Source organism: Atractosteus spatula, chromosome 9 (assembly GCF_055471065.1).
Source record: "Atractosteus spatula isolate fAtrSpa1 chromosome 9, fAtrSpa1.hap1, whole genome shotgun sequence".
NCBI classification, from domain to species: Eukaryota; Metazoa; Chordata; class Actinopteri; order Semionotiformes; family Lepisosteidae; genus Atractosteus; species Atractosteus spatula.
This window is the reverse complement of record NC_142714.1, coordinates 12,640,704-12,664,702: the sequence shown is the minus strand read 5'-3', so window position 1 is coordinate 12,664,702 and position 23,999 is coordinate 12,640,704. Positions and strand designations below refer to the sequence as shown.

The 23,999-nt window shown below is 40.8% G+C and overlaps 1 protein-coding gene across 1 annotated transcript; it reads right to left on the bottom strand.

Annotated features, from left to right (window-relative positions):
- Positions 1 to 167: 167 nt before the first annotated feature.
- On the bottom strand, positions 168 to 22,094 carry disp2 (dispatched RND transporter family member 2). Its single transcript, XM_088925467.1, has 8 exons — positions 22,003 to 22,094; positions 8,992 to 9,402; positions 8,767 to 8,796; positions 8,436 to 8,559; positions 7,457 to 7,584; positions 6,652 to 6,767; positions 5,201 to 5,298; positions 168 to 3,714 (listed from the first exon to the last, which is right to left on the bottom strand). Exons 1-8 carry the CDS (start codon positions 22,092 to 22,094, stop codon positions 184 to 186), a joined length of 4,530 nt encoding a protein of 1,509 aa, XP_088781593.1. The 3' UTR covers positions 168 to 183.
- Positions 22,095 to 23,999: the final 1,905 nt, after the last annotated feature.

Below are 23,999 nucleotides of genomic sequence, written 5' to 3'. Positions count from 1 at the left end.
TTGATCGTCTAAGCTGGTAATTTTACTCAATACAGCAGACACTGGTTGGCTGGGGGGGGGGGTGTTGGCAACCCAAAGAGTAACATTGAGTAAAATTAACTTGCCCATACTGAATCCAACACAACAGTGGCTTAAATGCTGTATATGAATATATGAACATAAACACATTGTTAACCATCATTATCAGCTACCATCCCCACTTCGTCCTTCCCTCTTGATCCACACATCTGGAAGGTCTGGTTTGCTGTTAGGCAAGATTACAGGCAGCTCCCCCTGGCTTGTCCTTCCTCTTCCGATGCCTTGGGATGAAGCCTCAAACACGGTCTCCTTCAAGGAAAGGCGCAGTGTGTCCCTCTTGCCATTGAGGTATCCTGGTTGTGATTCTGCTTGAGCCTCAGTTGCGGGCTGTGGGGTAGCAGGTCCAGCTTCAACGTCACTTAAGCACGTCTCATTTGAGTCCTCTAGCCCCTCGAAAGAGCTCTGAGACTGGGATGAAAGAAGACGTCGATGGGGATGGCGTTCAAAAGGGCTACTAGTTGCCCCTTCAATGGAAAGGGAGTGCCGATGGTCCATATCTGGGGGCTGACTGCTGATGATGATATCTTCCATACTGGAGGAGGACGACAGTGAGATGTTCCAGTGCTTAATGCCTCCAGCTTGGCCCCTGCACCTCCTACACAAGAGCCTTTCCTGGACCATTTCACTGGGGGGTACTACCACAGGACGTAGGGTGTTCTCCTTGTATGGTGATGAGGTCTGCAGTGCTGGGGGAGGTGGGAAGGTTTTGAGGTGCTTGCTGGTTAATTCTTCGCTGTCATCCTCTGTATTAAACTCCTCTAAGTCTTTTCTGGGGCTCAGGCTGCGGAACTGTATCTCCTCAGACAGCACAGAGGGTCTGTTGGACAGCTTGCTTGTACAGGTGCTGTTTTCAAAACTGTCACTGAGCTGACAGGCAAGCGGCTGCAACTCGTACTGTTCAGACTCCCTGCCTCCTCCGCCTCCCTGTCTTTGCCTTTGGCGCTGTTGACTCGGGCAGAGCTGCCCTCCTCCCTCCGCTTTTCCAAAACTCCTCCTCACCCTGGACCTTCCTCCACACCCAAAAGCCCCATTGGCAGCAGAATTGGAGGATCCTGCTGCTGCAGTAGAGAGTAGATTTCCAGACTCTGAATCTGCCTTATAGTGCCCTCCTGCTGTTGTGCAAGGCCAAAAGATCTGCCCGCAGTTCTTCTGGGGCCCAAAAAAGCAGCAGAGAGATTGAAAGAAGAAGGTGGCAAATCCACAAGCCACACACTTCACAAGCAGCAAGAAGATGCCCAGTTTGCGGAATAGCAATGCCGTGGCAGGCAGCATGATGATACCCATGCAGAAGAAAGCCCCAGCACCTATGGCTGCAGGACAGCCCATTCTCTTCAGGGAGTGCGCTACCCTTCCAAGACGGTCAGGGTGTGGGGAGAGGCTATAGGAAACACAGTAGTTGGCAGCAAAGTCTACAGAAAGCCCTGCGGCTGCCGAGATGAAAAGAGCTTCTAAGCCACTCAATTGCCATTCAAGGAGCACCAAGAGGCCTGCTGTGACAAAAACACTCCCCCCTACTGCAGCAGATCCATAGATGCTCAGGGGAATGTTCCAGGTTGTCAGGAGAAGCATGGCAAACACAAGAGCTACCGAAAAGCCTGTCACAACCAGGGTCTCAGAGCTTAGACATTGCTGAAGATCATAGAGGGCTAACTGACTCACAAACCAACCATTGCGCAGGCCTGGTGGAGCCCCAGAAATTTCTCTGTGGAACCAGGCCTCAATTTGCTGATAGAAATGTGCAGCTTGACTGTAATTATAACTATGGAGGTGAGTGGTCGTGAACTCGAGAATCAGGGCTGTAATTCGTCCCTCTGAGTCAAACCGTGGCCCTCCAGTGTCAAAGAGGAAGCCCTCTGCTTCCTTCTCAGCCGCCATCATACCCAGGCAGTGTTCAAAAACACCTGGAAGGTAAGGGAAAGGAATATCATTGCAGCAAAGACTGTAGGCACCCTCGCTTTCAGAGCACTGTCTAATCGACACCCATCGTAAGAGCCGCTCCACAAAACACACGCTGTCTCCCTGCTTCTCCTCTTCAGAGGATGATGAAATAGGCAGATAAAAGCTCTGATTTTGTATTCTTGGACAAAGCTCTCTCAGCCATGATTGAGCGTCTGGGCTGCTCATGTTAAATTCTGGGTCCAGTACTAATGAACCATTGCTTTTCGGGTCCAAGTGATCTCCATTGTCTGTGGGGAGCACCCCCCAAACAAGAGTAATTGTCATAGGTTTTTCCTCCCCACTCTTCAAACGCTCAAACATGAATTGATGGCTGTACTCTGCATCGTATCGCTCAAAGGGGTGACTAGAGCGGAACAGCTGGGCTGCCTTGCTCTCTAAAGTTGGGAGTTTCATGCCAGGGTCGACGCAGGTTATGTAGGTGCCTCCTGCTGCCAGTACAGCAAACCAGCAGACCCAGATGTAACGGAACTTGACCACTCCACAGGGCAGGATCTTTATGAAGAGTAAATCAGAGGTGTCAGTCAGTCCACGTCTTAACCCCCTTAGCTTCTGTGCTAGTGAGAAAAGGCAACGTTTTCGTGAACTTGTATCCCAGAATCCACCTGGGCTTAGGGCACAACAGGTTTTTCCAGCCGGAGCTTCAACGGCAGCAGCTGCAACGGCATAGCGCTCGTGCAAAATCAGGATGCAGGGCAACCAAACCAGGGAAGAGAGAGAGCTGATCAGAGTAGCCGTACCAAGGTACACTGCAAAGCATCTGACTGCCGTGATGCTACTCATGTACCCTGAGTAAAATGCAGCACTGGAGGTCAAACCTGACACCAATATCAGGTATCCCGCTTCCTGAAGAGCCCGCTTCACCCTCTTCTCCAGTGATGCAGGGGGCTTCTGAGACAGCTGGAGGGACCAGAGGTCAGCAAAAATAAATGCCTGGTTGGCACAGCTGCCCAACAGGACCAATAGTGCAGCAAGGTTGAGAAAAGGGAAAAACGTCAGCCGGAAAGCAACCTTGTAAAAGAAGTAGGAGGACATAAGGGAGCCCAAGATTGCCGCTAGAGACATTGCTGACAGGAACAGTGAATGAAGATAGAAAGCCATAGTGAGAAAAAGCATGACTACTGCTAGGACAGGGTACACCGAATCCCTTGCCAAATAATATTGGAAAAGCTGCTTTTTGATCCCCAAGTCCATGCCTGTGATGGTAGTGTTATCATTAGTTAGATCACGACCCTCAAGGTTATCAAGATACATATCCATCATATGATCGCCCTTCTCCACAGGCAGAAACAAGAGACTGTACTTCAGTGAAGGCACCTTATATCCTATAGTCTGAGGTCCAAGGAAATCCTTATCTACCAAGTAATGCAATATTTGATAGATGGCACTGGAGTGCTTGCACTGGGATGGCACAGTGGAACATTGGCCTAGCTTTCCCTTCTCTGCACAGGCTGGGGCCAGGCTTCCATCATGGTAGTAAGGGGCACACTGGCGGAGTAGTTGTAGACTTTCGGAAACCTGAGCTGCACTCAGACCAAGGCAAGAGGTGGCATTGCTCAAAACAGCTAGGTAGTTTCCCAGGGACCAGCTCGGGCAGCATTCCCGCATTCCTGTGTCTCCTTCCCCATCTCCCCCACCACGGTGCTTACAGAGGTCTTGGAAGAGAGCATGGGAGCGAATCTGCAACACAGGGAGAGAAGAGCTTCAGCTGGTCAGAAAACTGCCATGCTTATCTGCGCTCTATTGGTATCCCTGGAGGTACACATTGAAACCTGTAATGTATAAATGTTAATGTATATGTACATAAGCATTAATTTTTTAGAATGTATAAAATCAAGGACAGATTTAGCTGTGCCCAAGTGTGTTACTTTTGTACTTGGTACACAAAGAAATGACAGCTATGCTTAAATCTTTGATGTACTGTTTGCAAAGGTTTATTGGCCTTTTCAAAAGAAAATTTAATGATGGAAGTGTACAATCACTTCTCAGGTAGAAGATTTCAGATGCAGTTTAGAGTCTGATATACCTTGAGAAAAGCTGTAGCAACCATGCAGATGATTGCCCAGTAAAATGTTATACAGATTAATAGCTAATGTTGATTCTATGAAAAGTTGATAGCTGTATTTTAGTATAATTTATACAAATGTACACAGATATGACTCTCTCTTTCAATTTCTGTCTCTATGCTTTTTGCTTGTTCCTTGTGATATATTTCTTGTAATAAAATAGGTCTTTTTTCTGGATCTTTTACTAAGTTGCAGAAAAAATAAGAAATTGTGATACTTCAAATGCTTTGTGAAAAAAATATCTGAATAGAAGCAAAATGAGGCCCCCATGTGTGTGAATATCAAGCTCTTTATAAAAGGTGGGCTGTCTGTTGGAAGAATAAACAGATGTGCTTTTCGAATGAAGAGATTTCCTGAGCACGTTTCGGCCGAGTGGAGCTGAGCTAGATTAGACTGCAGCGATATTAACAGTGTTGGCAGCTTGACTACAGCCGGAGTAAGCTTTTCACACCGCTGTCTCTATAAGTATTTTATTATGCAGATTAGTTTTTAATTTGGCACCTTTTACAGACATAAACAAAAATGTAGCCAATTTGCCTTAGAACCAAATCAGTAACAGAAAGAACGTAAACAAAAAATTAGAACATTTCAAGGGATATGCAGCATAAACTGGCAGACAGTTACATTGCAAGATACAGCATGATGGAATTAGTGTACTAAACAATATTAATAAATGGCTTCATCCCATGTCCTCTCAATGGGAATTTATGGTCTCAATATTGAAGTTAAATTTGGTATGAGGCTTTCACTGTTCAGACTGGCTTTCCATTACTTGCTTACATGCTTACTGCACAGCTCATAATCTGTTACAGTACAACAGTTACAGTATCAACCATGAGCCCCAATTTAAAAAAAAAAATAAGGGGTGTGATTACCACTCTGGGCCTCTGCAGTCTGGCATCCCTCAATTTCTCCTTTGATTTAATAGGTGAAGTAATTTCTCTCAGTGCCCCAGTTGATCTACTGGGTGCCGCAATATATCCAGATGGCTGCTGCACTTCAGTCATAGACTACTGTAAGTGCATTCTCCTTTCTAAATAAAGCACTTGGCCTCAGTAACTCATATTGCTGTTCTGAAGGGAAAACGCAGATGGACTCACCCTTGCCTGTTCCATCTCACACATGGAGTGTATGGCTTGCAAACTCCAGAGGCTGGCTGAGTTCCCTGAGCGAAACACCAGCTGAGCATACTTCTCTCCTGCAGTACCGTGGAGAAAATGTGTTACATCAATCACCAAGCCAAGGAACATTCAATGATAATGATAATGTTCCTTTATTAGCCCTATACAATTTCTTGCATTAGGAATTCGTCTTTTCGCATACCCAAGCTTTTTCTCCATGAGACACAGACAGGGAGAGAAGCTTGGGGTCAGAGTGCAGGGTCTGCCATTGTACAGCACCCCTGGAGCAGTTGGGGCTAAGGGCCTTGCTCAGGGGCCCAACGGAGCAGGATTCCTCTGCCGGCTGCGGGATTTGAACCGGCAGCTCTGCTGGCTGCGGGCAACCTTCCAGTCACAGGCGCAGATCCTTAGCCACCGCTCCGCATTCATTGATTAAGCTGTGTTATTGCTTTTTGTCACATTCAAAGTGATAAATCTCAATGCATTTTCAACAGCTTTAAGGTTTTCCAGATGGCGCTATTTCATCCTCTGTTGCTAAAATCCTCAAAATTCCTGTATGCTCACCTAAAAACTAGTATTGAGTAACTGAAAACAAGCAAAGGCACTCTGTCTTATTTAAAAAGACATCTTAAGTAAGTAAAGGGAGCAACATGGTCACGTTGTGGTATGTACTACTTCTGATTGCACAAAACAGTACGGCAGCATGGTTATTCATGTTGTGTCTCAGCTCCTGCATCCTGGGTTTTATTGCATAGTCTAAGCTTTCTGTGTCGGCCTTGCATGTTTACCCATCTTTTGTGGTTTTGCCTGCTAGGTTAATTGGTGTCTCTGCATTGTCTGTGTGTGTGTCTGTGCCCCGCTATGGACTGGCACCTCCTTCACAGTGTTTTCCTATCTTACACCTGTGCTTCTGGGACAATCCTTATCAGGAATATGGAGCTTTTCGATAATGGATTGATTTAAAACAATACATATACATAGTTAAGATATATATACTTTGGATAAGCCCAGTTTTACACCGAACTATGACTTCAGAGCATGTTAAAGAAAAAAGCTTATATTCTTGATCCCCTGTAATTTTACACAGAAGATCTTTTGACTGTTTTTCCCCTCTAGTGAAGGCTGTAATTCTATCAATAATGTGTGCCAAATTCAAGTGTATAAATATAAATACCCATTGTAAAAAGAGCTATTACCTCTGTTGTCATTTTAGTTCCATAGAAAACAGTTCTTTGTGTGGCTTGAATCTTTTTAAGGCTTTAAACCCTTAAAGAAATGACTGTAATATAACTAAGTTCTGTTCTTTTCTCCCTGTAAAGTATTTTCATGTTTGCATGATGGATAGCATAGATTAGCAAGGGGGGTAGTGTTAAGAAGGCTGAGTTGCCTTTCAGTCTGTGTGTCTCAGGAAGTCACTTTCCAACACTTACCTGGAGAGTCACAGAAGAAGGTGTCCTGAGCGAAATCCCAGTCCAGCATTCTCCTCTGTCGTGGGCTTGCCCAGTCATGACTCTTCCCAGTGCCTCCTCCACCCTCCTCATCATAACTTTACAGAAGGAATATGGAATATCACCAAAGGTAAGCTCTTACAGGCCCACAGTGAGAACTGCACAATGCCTGCTGAGCAAGCTACCTGTGCTGCAAGCACCAATGTTTGGATCTAGGGATCTTGAGAGCTTTATCTTATTTAGAGACAGCATTAGCAATGCAACATCTTATTATACAATTTATTCAGTCTAGTCACATCCATCTGCTCAGAATCTCTCACCACATTGCCATGTGGTTATTTATTTTCTCTCTAGTTTTTTAAACAGTTGTCGTATAGTATAAAATGAAACCAATCATATCTTATAAGAGACTGCAAATGAAGGGAGATAATATCGTTTAATTTTTTGGACAAAGTGAGAGTCATTGCTCTTTATGTAACCAGCTCAGTCAATTGAGAAGAAAATCTCATTCACAGCGACAACTGAGGGAGGGCCTATATACTGTTCACAGTACAGCAGGGCTTTTACTGGAGAAATCTGGAGTGAAATTCTTTGATCAGGAGCACAACAGCTTCATTCAAACCAATGACCTTCAGGTCTGGAGGCTACAGCCCTTACCACTACTCCAGCACTTTGAACTTCATATAATTAGCACTTATTATACCATATAATGTGTAAGTGAATTGCAGGTACCTGACAAGGGCTACTGTAATGCTAGTGCTGCTTTGTGTTTGTGACAGCTCATTACCTGATTACTCTCTGCTCTGTGAGTTGCCGAGGGGACAGGGACAATGTTTTCTCGGGCCCTGTGCTCTCCTGTAGCCTGTTCCAGGCTGACAGCCGTCTCCCGATTTCTGTCCCACGAGGCTCAAATCCCTGTGTGTCATATCAAAGCTCTTTGACACTTTTGCTGCAGCCACTATTATATCCCAAACCAAAGCAGTACAGAAATGCTTTCTTTGCAAATTTTGTAAACACAGTACAAGAATCTAACTTCTGTAGCTGTTGGTGCTGAGAGATGTTTTCTGATATTCCCTGCTTTGCAACGGCACTTTACAAAACTAATGATGTGCAGACAGCTAATGACATTGTTTTTAATGCTCTGGGTTGTGTTCTGTGGATTACCACCTGATCATTCAATTTTTTGTCTGAAATAGGTCTTTTAGATTTTTATGTTACACTCTGCTTCCTAACCACAAGAAAATAATATGGTTCCTCATGATATAACTGCAGGGCTTTAAGCATTGTATGAGCATATTTCAAACCTGGACATGTCTACTGCAGCTATTATAAAAACATTTGTTGAAACAATGATCCATGCAATACTTGATGGACAATTATAAAGGCTATACAACATCAAAAGTCTGGAAAGCTGTTCAGAGCTCTCTATTTGTTTTCCACAAGCCATGTGTCAATTTTCCACCAATTTATTCTATTAGTTTCTGGATTATATTTAATCTTCCATCTCGTATCACTATTTTAGGCTGGCTGACTGGTGGCTGGGTCTGTAATTGTGTTTAAACAATATGTGTTTGTCAACCAGAGACAGCAAGTATGCATGTGATTACTGTTGAATAGTTGCAGTTTGAGTCATTTTTTGGTTTCTAATGAGGTTTAATTAGGAGGGTGAGAAATGCAGCCCAGACCAAGATTGAGGATTGCTCAAATGGAGAAGAGTTCTGTCTGGTGGGCCCCAAGAACACAGCAAAGAAGAACAAGGTACTCACGGAGAGGGGGTCAGAGAAGTCTGGTAGCGGACCAGTCAAAATCCCAGCTAGGGAACATCCCAGGAAGACCACAGCACAAGTAATAAGCAGTGCCACTGGACAATCAGCAACCAACTGTGAGTAACTGTCAACCAATCAGAAAGGTCAGGATGTATGTGAGCATGCTGTTCAATGTAGTATTTGATATGTAAAGACTAACAAATTTCAGTACCACATAGTTTAATTCTTAAAATTACATTTAATCAATTCGTAATCAAATCTATACTGAAAACATAAATAAGCATTTTATTTCCTTAAAACAAGTCTAAATATGAAAAATGACAACACTGACCTTCTGGGGATCCTGTAGAGTCTTTCGTGTCTAAAATGGGAAAAAATAGTCAGGTGTACTTGATTATTAGACATTTGGCTTGGCATTCAGTAATAGGTAACAAATATAATTTGCGATTGAGAATTCTTGGCGTTGACAAGGCAAACAGAACAACAGACCTTGTATTGTCAACTAGAAACCTGTATCATGTGCCATTAAATGGAAATTGGAGATAGAAGCTTGTACCTGACGGTCACCACATGATGCTGCATTGCTTGGTGATTGCCAGCATCATGTGATCCCTGCAGCCAATGGCAATGAATAGTGTCATGACATGAGGGCGCATGGGAGGGGCTACAGCTGTCGGCGGTCTTGACGGTGGCGGAGGAGCAGTCTGGTCGGGGGCTGGCTGGGCCTGAGTGGCGCTCAGGGCAGAGGCTGCTTGTAACTGGTTGCCGATGCCCACAATAGCGGCACCTCTTGAGGAGTGGAGATTGGTGGGAGCAGCCCTGTGACACCTGGTGATAGAGCTGGGAGAGGGAGGCTGTCCTCGGGTGACCTGGGCTGCTGAGACGATCCCCATCTGTGTGGATCAAGGTCAGCCTCGGCTCCCTATCTGGGCTCTCTGGAGGGCATAGCGCCACCTCTGGTATCTCACTGCAATGCACAAGAAATTGATTCATAATTGAAAGCTAGTTTGATATACAACATTCCCTTGTTTTACACAGGAGTTTCCTCACTGGAAACCCTTGTGGTGGAGGAAAATCATGTGTAATGAAACCTTAGCTACATGAAAAATGGAGGTTAGGTTCACACCCCAGCATTTGACCTGTAAATCTTAAAATTAACCCCTCTTTTTTTTCTTGGATACATACACAGTAATGTACAATATACAGTAATCACATCCAAAGCATCTGTTTTCTAAAGTCGTCACAAAAATGAACACTTTGCAACACTACTGACTTTCTCGGTCATAACATTCAGGAGCCATGATTTTAAGTTAAAAAAGATGAGGGCAATCATAAAATACTGTGAAAATGTAGGAGGAACAGTATTGAGTGACCAAAGCAAAACAAAATGCTTTGATGGGTCTCAGGGAAGAAGGTGCTGGAGGTGCACAAGCTTAAATGCCCCGACACATTGATCAACACTACTTTAGACTTTGTGCACATGGGAATGTCCTGCACTTCCAGAAATTTTGGTATCAACACGTTAGCAGAAACCACGCATGGCATCGGAGACGTGCACTTGAAAAATTCATCATTTGATGGGCAGACATTATTTTTCCCAAGCATGCATTGTCCTTCTTTTAGGTTTTTGTGCACATTTTTTATGGAGTGTCACAGGTTCATATATCTAAATGAATGAGTCTACAGGACTGTAATAGAGCAGCCAGTATGGCACTGTAGAAACAGGGCTGAACCACCAGTGTGGTGTTAAGACTGTCACAGTAACACATTCCTTGCATTCTAATGAGGTAATTAGGGAATTGGCTGCACCTGAAGCTGACAGTTCTCTATAAAAGCACTCACTGATGAGACAGGGGGCGTCTAACCAGACCCTCACGGTCACTTTGGGACAGGGAGATTACACGATCTGGGGGTCAGATCCTTTGGGGAAACTCTAATAAGGTTTGAAAGTACTCTGTTTGGATGTAAAAGCAAGTTCAATGGCAAATTATCTTAATTAGTAGCAGCAGCCTTGATCGTTGCTGTGCCTGCCCGCTGGTAAGAAGGAAGATGGGTGAGAACGGACTGGCCTAAATGGGATCGATCGACTGAGTGAGGTATTTTCACTGCTACTCAGTTCTGACATGGAGTTGAACATGTGTTTAGGGATGACTAAAGGGTAGAGAAGGAAGTGTAACATCAGGGTGGATCTCTCAGCTGTTTGATCTCCCATTTTAGGGTTGATTTCATGTGCAGGTCCCCTTGCTACGCTACAATCAAAGGAGGGGTGTGTGACAAGGAATCATGTCAAAAGGCTGGCTCTCCTCTCTGTGGGAAAATCAGAACCAGAGTCTCTGCTACTTGGAGATACTGTAGATTGTTCCTCCTTTGCAGGAATTTGTAATGGTTTGGAGAATAGAGATAATTTTTATCAGGACATCAGGACAGATTATCAGGACAGCACAGTGTTTCCCTTCATAGTTTCTTTTCACTTGGTGTCATCACAAAGCAAATTCATGTGCTCAAATGCATGACAAGTGGTGGAGAGATTTTTGCAGAACACTCGGTGAGAGGGCTCAAAGTATGACTTAGAATTAAATTAAATAAGGAATTAAATTTCCTTGACCCACTACTTTTGAAAGTACCCTGGTGAAAGGAATTGTATAGTGCCCTCTTCATCCCTGTATTTTCTGCAGAGCTTTGGAAGCAGTCTTAAAAAATAAGCTTAGGGTGACATCATATTAAAAATAATTTTCTCATAGAATTTATCATGTTTACATTCATCCATATAGAGGAAGCTGTATGATCCTGTAGCATAACCATGAAGCACCGGGCACAAGGAGGAACTACACATTGGACAGGATGCCAGTCCATTGTAGGGCACACATGCACACAGGCAATTTAAGACACTTAATAACCTAGTTGACATGTCTTTGGAAGATGGGCGAAACTTCACCATTCACAGTAGAATTACACAAACTTGGGGAGAACAAGCAAATCTCACACAAGAGATGCACCAGTTTGGAATCAAACCCAAGAACCAAGACCTGTGAGGCAGTAGAGTTAACCACCTGTGCTACCCACAATGTAAACAAATAATAAAAACCAGCCAAAAGCTCTTTTGGAAGAACTTTTACTACAGGTCTTGTCTGACAGCCCTAAAATACGATGGATAACCTGGGCACATAATGAAAGCATATGCTAATATTTTTCTGTCTCAGCTAGAGTATAAATCACAAAAATTCTCAGTATAGTCATGCATAAAGGAAAAGTAAATAAAGATAAAAGTAAATAAGAGTCCAGATTCCAGTATGCGCCCTAGAGCGGAGATCACTGGTTCAAATCCAGACTGCTCCTTTCTCAACCGACCACCAGTTGAGAAACTGACAACTGACACTTGACAACAGTACAGCTGACAATTATCCAGGCCATGAGCTGAATGGGGGAGAAGCCAGTGGTGGGGGGATTATTTGCTCAGTGCACACTAATGACTCCAATACCAAGCTAGAGAACATGTGGGTTTGAGGTGCAGTTGAAGAGAGCTGCATCAGTCTGCCCTACAGCTGAAGAGTTCTGCTGTTTATATTCTGAGCACACAGTATGAAAAGATGTGGGTGTCTTGTCAATGTTGATTTTGAAGAGGGTGTGCATGCTGTCTTCATCTTTCATGTGCTAGTTGAGGGGTTTTAGTGTTAGTGAGTTTGGTAAAACTGCAATGAGCTGGTGCACATTGGTAGGCTTAAGAGAGGGAAAATGTGACTGACGTTTTTCTTTAAAACAACACTCAAACATGGCAGCAAGGGAAATTATTTTTAAGTTGAAATAAAACAAAATTGTTCCATCTATTTGCCTTAACCCAATCGAAAATGTGATTAAATCAGCATTTAAGATCACCTGATTAAGGAGGAGCGTTTATATGAGGGCAATGTAATGCATTAAGATGGTTAGACATATTCATATGATTTTTTGCTTCAATGAGTTTAGCCTTGATCTGACATATTCTTTTTTGAATTTACATGCTCTGCGAATCTTTGGTATTAATTCCAGTGGAAAGGTTAAAGCTTTCATCCATGTCCTTAAAAGGGGTCATGTTAGTGTAACGTTTCTTGGGGTCTCCACCCTTGCCGCTCCTGCCCTGCCAGCTCGTCCCCTCACTGCCTGGGCGTGAACCCGGGTCTCTGGCGTCACGCAACAGGGAACTTGCCAGCTGAGCTAAAGGAGAGCTCCCCTAGCCCAGGTGGCTGAGATCCCTGTTTTACGCAGGGGTATATTCGTTACATTAGCAAGAATGGACAGACAGAATGGCAATGTCAAATATAAGCAAAATAAATACCAGGAGGTGTTTTGGACCTTCAACTGAAACAGGTTGTTTTTGTTTGGTTTGGTTTCTTTCTTTCCAAGACTGGATTGCTGCTGTGCAGTCTGCAGTTCAGGAAGGGCTGTTTATCTGCAGTCTGCAGAGGAGAACAAGACTGCTACCGAGCACAACAGCCTGTGCCATTTGTTTCCTCGTCTCCAAGGAGACGGGACAAATAAACAATTGGACAATTCATATTAATTTCAAACACAACACTGTGTTCAAGAGCTGTATTTGCATTTACTGCATTTGGGAGGTGGAAGGGTGGTGTGAATGACTAAATAATTAATGGTCTGCTGTTCATTATAACAGGTTCTTGAAAAGGAACTGTGATTCAGTACAAGGATTTTTGGCTTTACAACCAATAAAAGCAATGCATTAATCTCCCGAAGAAAAAGTCCCTTTTATCATCAGAATACAAAGCTGAACTGTTTTTTTTTTTTAATTGCACCAGTTGGGCTTATCTGTAAATAAAAACCTCATAATGCAATCGGAAAGAAAACTAATGATAACCAAGTACTGTGTAAACCAGTTAAAATCAATATATAGCATTTGATCCCAGAGACCAAAATAGATACTCATAGTTAAAACTAAATTGAACGTCAAACCCCAGTCTGGTATTATGTTATCCAAGAAACGTCTGACTAACAATTCCTTTGGTTCTGAAGAAATCATTACCTCAAAAGTATCTAATGCAATCTGATGACAACTGCCTTCTGTTCAAATAGAATAAAAAATCAAAATTTTAGTGGTTATGTAAATGTTAAGTAAAATCTGATACTGTACAGATGCTAACCTTACATGTTTTACGCCCCCTCTAAATTGCACATCCTCACATGGTTTGCCACATTGTAGATTGCTGGCAGGTTGCACCACTAGCTTGCACATATCCTCAGCTGCTCACTTGTCCCTGCCTGCAAAGCAACGCATATTCTGCTGCCCAGTTAGCCAGTGCCAAATCTCCATTGCTACAGCATGGTGTTCTGCAAGCTGTGCTGACAGCTTGTGCAGTCCCTTCATGTTAATGGCAGGTGCTTGAACTGCAGCTCTGCAATGTGTTTTGTTGCTAAGGGACGTTATACTAATATTATCCATTGACACCAGTTTCCTTCCTCAGAGGCATGGCCACTGCAAGTTCTAATAATACAATTTAATAATTGAATAGTCCATCTCAAACTGTATCCCATACAGTGTAATCCAGACCTCTTGTCAGTCTTAGAAAATGAACAGATGTATTGCTTTAATGTGGGATTTGAATTTGGAAGCTGTTTGATACAATTCCTGAGGTATTCCAATCTACATTTTTTAACTTTTTTCTGTGAGCCATCAAATGATTCACAACGTTGGCTCTCATGGTTTTTTTTTGTGCTCTGGCGAATCCTAAATTCACAAAACTACTCCATCAATGCGTGGAACGTCATAAGCATAATATTCAGGTGACTGCATAAAGGGTACGGACACTGATAAATAAAATTACAATTAACATAATAGGCACATCAAGTTTTATCTTGTATTTTGTCATAATACACAAATGCACATTATATGTGATATGTGTTGTACACATTGCTGTATGTAAGGAACAGGATGTGTACAATTGGGGAAGCCAGTGGTGAAAAAGCCAGTAACAGTGATGTAACCTCTACAAAGCCTCAGAATGACTTATGCCACACCACATAGTTCCCTCCTCGCTGCACAATTTCTTACAAATCAAGCTTTCTTGAATAACAAGCATAAATTAATTAGGCTATGAAAAGCTGTGATTACAGATGGGTACAGAATTTGAAAGGGTTTTTAATTGCCTTTAGAAATTAAAATCCCCCCGCTCCTCCCCGATAATGTTTCAAATGTAATTTTAAGGCTGTTGATTATTTTGTGCTCCTATCCCCAGCTCAGCATACCTTGCCTTACTCCCACAAAATACCAATTTTTGGGGGTTCCAAAGGCCAGAGCACAAAGAAAATCAATCCTTAAATACTTTTCAGATGGTACTTAATAGCCGTTGTTGGTTGTATATTGAAATCCATGACAAATGGTGCAGTAAGTCTACGGCTCTCGGTGTTCATCTTTTTGCATTAACTGTCGTGCTGAACAGACAGGCTGAATGCCAGGCCTTTGTGTTTTGGAGTGAGGCACAGCGCTGAACAGAAGGCAGCACACTTGGTAGGCAAGTTTGTGCCAATGCTTAGAACATTTCTTGCATTTGCTCAGTATTCTCAGGTGTCTTCTCTTTGTGTTCTCTGGTTCACATCTAATTCTCAAGATCTACATCCTGGATCCTAAACTAGGTGCTAGAGGTCATCAGCAGACAAGAGAGCATTATTGCTTGCAATGTGGTAGCAGGCTCTTCCTTTCAGCCCAGTACAGTATGCATTAAAACTGAGACAGCCAGAACTAGTTTTAGAAAGCAGCGGTGACACTGAAGGTGATAAACTATAATTTGTTCTAAAAGATTAAATGAGATTAAATGCACAGGATCTGTCTGAGCTATTGCTTCAAGTCACACGTGCACTGCATTAAAGTACAAGCAGAATAATAATGAAACACCAAGTCAAACCACTGCAGTGTTCATTGCTAAGACCTATCCTCGACTTCTCTTGAATGACATCATTCAAGAAACCACTGCGTGTGCTGCCACGTAACTGAACTACAGTATGCAGCTTCTTGATGTTCAATTAGAATTAATGGTGCTGTGACAAGAATACAAAATAATAGACTAATTGGCGCAGGTGGGAAAATAAAGCTTTCTATATTTATGTTTGTGTTTATTGAGATGGGTATAGGAAGTGATCCTCCTCTCCTTAGTAAACATGAACAACAAAAACATCTTTTTCAAGTTGTGGAAGTCAGTGTTCCCTCAGAGCAGTAAATCTAGGTTTAATGAGTTGATGCAATAACACCCACAAACAGTGGCATAAAGATCTGAATCTGTTTAGGGAATACCTTACCGTGCATTAATGTTCTGAGGGTGTTTGCTACACTGTCATTATGCTAATGGATATAAACAATGTCAGTATACTGTACTTTATACCATTTGGTTTCTTGCTGGGTTGGGTTTTTGTAGAACTAGGGACATTTTTCTTTGAAACGTTGATTATTAGTCTTGCATCAGGACTAAAATGAACAGACAGCGCCAAATGAGTCATAAGGAGAAATAGTATATATAAGGAAGATGTTTCTTTTTTCTAGAAAAACACAACCAATCAATCCATCATGCTGCTAGTCCTGGGGTAGTGATGGCTTTGTTTAATAATAATTAATAATAATACTTTTTAAAGATAGCACCTTTCATGAGGAGATCTCAAAGTGCTGTACATAAAATCTGGAAACAAAAAGGATTTGGGAAAACTAAGCATTAATTAAGTCAGATTCAAACAAATGTATTTTGAGGTGTGGCTTGAAACGTTAGATGAGTTAGATTCCTTAATACTATGTGGAAGTTACAAAGCCTAGGTGTGTAGACACAGAAAACCCTATCACCCATGATCCGCAATCTGATTTGGGGAACAGAGAAGACCAGTAACAAATATTCAAAGATTAGGACTGGAGATGTAAGTAAGGGTAAACATCATTTAAACCTAAAAAGCCAGAAGTAGGAATTTAAAGTCAATTCTAGACTGAAATGGACGCCAGTGCAGACATTCCAGGATGGACAGTAGTCTCTCCAGCAACAAACCATAGCATCATTTCCTTAGTCTTATCACAATTTTTGCAAACATTTTGCTTCACTAAATTGGCATATCAGATCTACAGCCAGCACAGAGACTGCTGCCTCATTGTCAGGTTTAGTTTATAAATAGATTGGGGTGTCATCAGCATAAAGCTGGACATAAACCCGCTAATGAAAAAAAATTATCTCTTAAAACAATGAATTCTGAACCAGTTAAGTCCAATACCAGAGATAACCAAACATATCCACCAAATATTTTGATTGACAGTATCTTACTAACAATAAGTGAGGACTTAGGTCCAGTTACATAAATTACAAAGGAAACTAGAATCAGAGGCCATTAGAATGTTAATCAAAGCTTTGACAAGCTTTATTTCAGTACTGTGGAACATCTGAAATTTGAAATTAACTTTTATTGTCACTTACTGCACTAGACTGTATAGGCTTTGGTGTAATAACAGCAGGTTTAAATGCAGGAGGTATAACTCCAGTAATCAAGGACTCATTGATGATGTTAGTCACCAATGGGCAAAGATCAAAGAAATTAGAGCAAACTAGGAAAACAGAATTGTGATTTAACAGACAAGAACGAATTTTCATTTTTGGAACCAGTTAATTGAATGCTCAGCAATGTAACCTCAACAACATCTGTGGATGGAACACTTGTGAATTCCGACATAGAATGAGGTGAACTATCTGAAACAGAAACAGTATATATACTACCGGAACAGCTAGATTGATGTCTAATAAGTATTGTAAAAAAAAATTATTGCATTACTTTGTCAGTTTGGGGATTCTGGTAATACATATGATCAGTTTGGCTCTGGAATCCTAGAAAGCAGGTTTTAAAGATCCAGGAGACGCAGGGAGATGATACCCTGTGACTTCAGTAGCCCGTCTTGAGGATTGTTTGTCCCTTTTCTCTTTTCTGCGAAGGAGACAGTTAGCTTGAATGCCAGCCCAGAGAGCTGGAAACAGCTCTGTTTAACGCTTTGAGGACAAGCATCAGCGTGCCAGCTTTTTACTGTTGCCATAGGCTGGAGACAGTGAACATACAAGCTCCCTCCAAGGCATTTCTGTATTAATCATGGTAATTTGCTGCTCTTAAGAAAACAGACAATGTGGGGGAGGATTCAAGAGAGCCTGGCAGCCTAGTCCTGAGATCAGAGCCCACGTACTGCATTTGAACAAGGCCGCCGTCTCCCTCATTACCATCACCCCATTTTAATCCAGGCTTCACCCTGGAACTACAGCACAGTACAGCAGTGGATTCAGATCTTAAAGGGATGATGGTAGCTATAAACACGTGCTATATAAAATCATTGACAGAGCTTGTTATTCACATCTTGCAGTTTGCTTGTGTGAAAGTTCACCCCTGCAAAAAGAGCACCAAGCTTTCTTTAAAACATTGCATTTCAAACTCCCAATGGATCACAGTTCACTTATCCTAAATATCCGATTTGTTGTACATTTCCTACTGCAAAATAACACTATAACTGTAACTATAACATAACATGATATGGGTTCCATTATTACCTATTTGTTTTTAAAATCAGTTTATGCACTTGATCAATACATTTCTGTACAACACCACTGTCCAGTCTTAAGGCCATGAACAGCATTGCCAGCAGAGCAGAATGTTCTCAGTGATGACAGATATTTTTTCATCAGGTCATATTACTAATGGACTGAGAAACCATAAGCTTTCTCTGACAATACCACACTCCTCCTCTTCTATGCCACACTGGTATTCCTCGGCTGTGGTGGGAACTAGATGAGAAACATGAAATGCAAATAAATTTGAAATGATTTACAGTATATTATCTTGGTCCAGATTTTTTCATTGAAATAAGAGTTATAAACCTGGAAGCTTTGATGGGTCCTTTGTGTAAGCCATAAAACAAGATGTTTTAAACAGTTACTGTATATATTCTAATGAGGTAAATATAAATTAGGTGTGAGCAGTTTTTTGCAATGCGTTTCTGTACTTTTTCTACCTACTTCATTACTGCAGATTTTTAAAAATCTCATGACAGGCATAGGGATCACCAGTATTGCTAAAACAATACTGAAGGTCAATAAACCCTCAGACAAGAAATGGAAACTCCTGCTCTTGCATTCCATTGTGTCCATTGTGTTGTCAAGATAGGAATGTTGTATAAAAATGTGCTGGTCTCTTCATTTTGTACTTCCTTCTTCATCACCCTCTGTTAAGACTTTATTCTCTCTCTCTACAAATGAAAAGCAGCAAAATACTTTATCATAAATATTCTAGGAAGAAAAAAGATTTTCCTGAGCAACACCGAGCTTACAATAAGTGCTGCTGTTTGTCTATTACAGCTAATATTATTGTTGTTCTTTTTTGCTGCTCTGTGAAACATTAGCAAATACTGCATAAGACACAAGCTGTCTATATCTTGGATTGGCACACATTTGAAATTACACTGCTATGTATTTCTAATAAAAAATTATTGAAATAATGATGGAAAGTTCATGATGCTGAAAATGTATTTAGAAACCATTGGTTTTGGCTGTACGACTATGGGCATAAACACTGCTCTCAAAAAGTGGTTCAAAAAAGGCTACTCACCCTGTGTGTTTAGCCTTGTGCAATTACAAGTGATACAGCTTAAGCAAAAATGCCGCTTGCTGTGCTCAGTGGTAGTAGCCTACGTTCCCCGTAACAACTGGAAAGCAAATCAAAGTCCTCATGAGACTTTATAAAAACTGAGAGTCAGAACAACTATTTGAGACTAGGAATGGAAGCACCAGCAGCTTATTGAACAAACTGAAATTGTAAGCAGGTGGCCTAAACTGATGGGCCAGTTCTGTAAAGCTTCATTTAAGCACACAGGAACAGTTGATATGGAGTGTAGATATGGAGATATGAAAGCACATCACAAATACTGTAGTTTGCAGCACCACTGAATTCAATATTGTAAATATCTGTGGATTGATGTCTCAATCTTATGGATTGAGAAAAGAAGATGCTGGGGTACTTGAGGTAATGGGAAAGTTGCTGTGTACCTTGTCCCAAAGGATCAAAGTTTATTGCCGTGGTTGTAAAGCATTAATTGAACTAGGAGGAGGTTAATTACTTCTAGAAGAGTGACTCAGGTAGCAGCAGTGTTTCACTAGGTAGAGGTTACTAGGAGACAATGCAATAAGTGTAATATTTTCCATGCACACAGGTTGCTTGCCTAAAGCTGTTTTTCTTGAAAAAGCACATTTATCCCTATTTATTTCTGGCAGTGAATGTTTAGTTTGTTTTAGATCTTCTGCTTGTGTGCATTCAAATTTTATTAATCTAAATTCTGCTCCAAAAATATTTAAGAATGATATTTTACTGCCATAGAACTGTATAAAGCACTACATTCTGAATTCGATTATAAGGTGTTCAGATGTGCTTCAGATGACAGCAATTCCTGTACGTGGCATTTTAGAAATACACATGGACTTTATTAGTCTGAATAGTTTGTTTATGCTCTTAAGCCTGAAAAAGACAAGTGAACCCTAGCACCATCACTGCATTTCAAATAAGCTACCCCACAGGTTCCCAGAGAAGCCGCAACCTGGGCTGTACATCTTGCATAACTTTAAAACAAAAATTAACTTTACTCAGCATACAGTAGTGCATACTTTCTTTTTCCATATATTCTTGCTGGGACTTGGCAAGAAAAAATGGTATTCATAGTTCATACCATAAAGCACTTCTTTTTTTAACTATGGTCAGTAATAAGGAAGGACATTCAACTCATCATCAATATCCATACCAGACATAGCTGGTGTCTACATACAGTATTGTAGTTCTTAAATGGAGCAATGCTAAGTTCTGAACATATAGATTTTTCCTTTTAAGAAGCAGGATCAATTTTGCATCTATCAGAAAAGTAACGCAATTGTTACCCAAAGTGTGACATGTATTCCAAGTATACTAAAAAAGAACAACACCAACAAGATGATTCTTTAAATCAGAAGTGGAAACCAGGCCATTGTGGTGATATTGTGGCCAGGAATTTGTGTCCCTCTTTTGTGATTGAAAATGTTAATGTGCAAATCAAGCTGGCAGAACCTGCCTTGAGATGACATGTGTCAGAAGACATTGGTCTCATTGCTGCTTGGCTTGGAGGAAGCAGTACACATTGCCTTTTAGAAGCTTCTTCAGACAAAATGAGCATAATGGGAAAGTAGCCTAGTCTCAGTTGCCATATTCTAATGTTCGAATACAGAACTGTAATAATGCATCTCCATACAGAGGTCTAACTTTATACAGTGGTTCATATGGAGTATTCCTTAAATTATGATTCAGCACAAGATTAAAACAAAGATTAATACTTGAATTTTACATTTAGGTTTACCTGTAGGGGTGTGCTGAATGTTGTAAGAATAATAACATGTAGGTACACTTAAAATATGAAATAAAAATATGGTGTGCTGCATGTTTTTAATTATATATATTAGATTTTTATTGCCATTATCTACTTTGTTTTTTCAGGGAAACGGGTGAGGTTTTCTTAGCAACGTAGTACATTGTATGTATTTCAGTTTAAGGCATATATTTATTATACTGCTGACTTCAACAAAGTACACTTAGACCTGCTGAAAAATAACTCAGTTGGAGAATTCACAAAGGAGCATTAGAATGTGATATGTTACCTGATACCTTCAAATCCGTTAGCAGAAGTGACATTCTGTGTCAACGAAATGAATTGATAAACACTAATACATTGACAACCATCACGTACAGTATACTGTATGTGATTTATGCTTTTGTTCTTCTACTACAAATAATATTCAGTTTTATGTATTCTTGCCATCGCTCTTGAATGCTATATGAGATTTGGGGTTGTTTATTCGAGTTACCACTAACAGGTAAGCTAGGTCTTCTATTCTTATATTTACATAAATCAGGCAAATTCAGCAATAATCCTGGATAGAGAACGCGTAACACAATGACTTGGATACATGAATAAAGGAGCAACGTGAAGCTCTGGGTGTCAGCTACACCATTTGTTTTCTTTATTCCGAACTGTTATCATGCAGGGCTGTTTTTCTGCAATGACTGAAAAGGTCGTTTCATTATTATAATAATTATTATTACTATTAGGTGACCATTCACATCGAATTTTTCGTATTATTTTTCTGTCGGTGTTTCATTTTTAAATAATTAAGAATATATTGATCTCCATAGGAGAGAAATTGTACGGACATTTAAATCATAGTGTTATATGTTGTTCTTGCCTAGACGTTCGCTGTTTTTGTACGCATGGTAGCGTATCTGTCGTTATTCCAAAATGCCTCTGAAAAACAGGTGATAACAGTGATATTTTTTAACAACGTTGCTCTTAATAAAAGATTTTAAGAAAGGATAAAGACATCCGTTATACGAAACAGAAAGGTCGGACCGAATATAATAGCAAAAAAAACCCGCAAGGACAAAAAAAAGTGAAAGCAAAACAAAACAGAAAAAAGTGCTTAGAAGCAAGATTCTGTTCACTGTTCAAATTAGAAATCATGTCGTTTTTAGTAACTGTCAAGTACTATATTAAAAGAGCAGTTCTTACCTTAGTGAGGTTTCCTGTTCAGGTCCCTCAGCAGGACTCGAATCCATTATTATAACATGGGCATTTTCTTCAGAAACAGAGCAAGCGTCCATAACCGTTTCCTTCCAAACACTTTCAGAAACACCCGGCAACGAAAAAGAAAATTAGGCGTATTGTGTACTGAACGTAAATAATTGGAATTAAAATTTAAGGATTATGTTTTTCGGTTAAAATAACAGATTAAATTCTCGATCTTTTAAATTTTGCAAAGCCGAATACACGTCTAGCTTTCCCTTGTCTGCTATTGGGCGCATCTGCACTGGTGACTGCTGGCTTCGCAGTACAGCCGTTTAAGTTGACCGGGTCTTCAGCGGTCGCTGTTCAACTGAGGGTGGTGCTAGCGGAGGGTTCAGATTAAGGCAGTATAGAGCAACAGTATTATTATACTTGATATTACTGATAACAGCATCGGCTTTGTTTATTTGAAACAAGTTATGAAATGGGAAAATTGCAAAGATTAGTGTTTTTAATTAATCTTAGTGTCATACATTGTTATACAACAGTTCGCGTATGACGAAAGCATTATTGAGGCAACCTTCACCATAATACATGGGTAAAATTTGCTTAACGTTTTTATCTTGAAATGAAAACCGGTTACATTAAACGAATAATTGTGTTCAACGTGAAATGTGCTACTGCCGACAGTTTCGTTCAATTTACAAACTTGGTAATACAAACATGAAACCAATAGTGGTAAAAGCAACGAATTTTCACTTTGTAACTAGCGATGGGTAAACACACAGATAATCACACTGTAAGCAGTTATTTCATTATTCTGAGTTACTCTTGAGGTTGAAGTCTCCATGTATGAAAAAAGTCAAATTGTATATCTCAGGGCTATATGCAGTCTGCTGTTATAATCTGATGCAAAACATATTTTTATTATAGGGATTTGCTTATGTGAGCACTGGGTTTTGGATAGGGCTAGCATGTCACTTAGATTAATCTGATATTGGGGAAAATAAGATTATGGAAAAAAATTACGAAATAGATTAGGATTTTACATTAGGCATTATTAGTTCAGTGTCCAGATACATTCTGTTGCCAGAGTGCAGCTCAGAAAATAACCCAGCTCACTCAAGCAGCATGCAAGTGGAACATAATCACACTAGAACTTAAGAAAATGAGGAACCATTACAGGCAAAAGGAGTTCATTTGGTCCATCTTTCCCATTTGGTTGTTTGTACTTTAATGATTCAAGGAACTCACAAAGCCATTTGTTGAGGAATTGTAAGGAATCTGCTTCAGCAACACACCAGGGTAACTTGTTAAAAAAATCCACAGTCCCTGGAGTAAACAATGTATCCTGTCACAAATAGATATACTAGAATCACGTGCCATCCAGGGTGAGTCATGCCTTGTGCCTGTTGCTTGCTGGGATTGGCTCTGGCTCCCCTGCAACCCTATATTGGATGAAGAGGTTAGAAAATAAATGGATGGGTATACTGGAATTATTAGGATGCTTTCTTCATTAATAAAACTTCCTCCCCAATTTCTGTCCTTCATGATGCTAGATTCCGTGCTCTTTGAATTTTCCTTTTGTTCTCCTCTTTCCTTCTGCTGCATTCTTCAAACACCACTGTAACAGACGATGATAGAAATATCTTCTGCTGAACAACGGTCCATCTTTTTGTGACTTAGCTTGAAACCCCAAAGAAATTAATGCCGATGAAAGACAGATGGCTAGTATGGAAGTCTGACACCTCCAACATTTTGCCGGTCTCCATGGAGATGATAGATGTTACAGGGATGCTTGAAGAAGTGGTTATTACATTTCTGGTGGCCACTGAAGGAATTGGAAACAAATGTTTGTAATTAATGGACAGTGTCTGTGGTGTCATCGATGAAAACAATGCAGCCTATGTGCCACAGGATAACCTTGAGTAGCTTGATACCTTTGTTTTATTAGTTACGCTATCACTGTTTTCATATCTCACCTTCTGAGGCTTTTTGTCAAG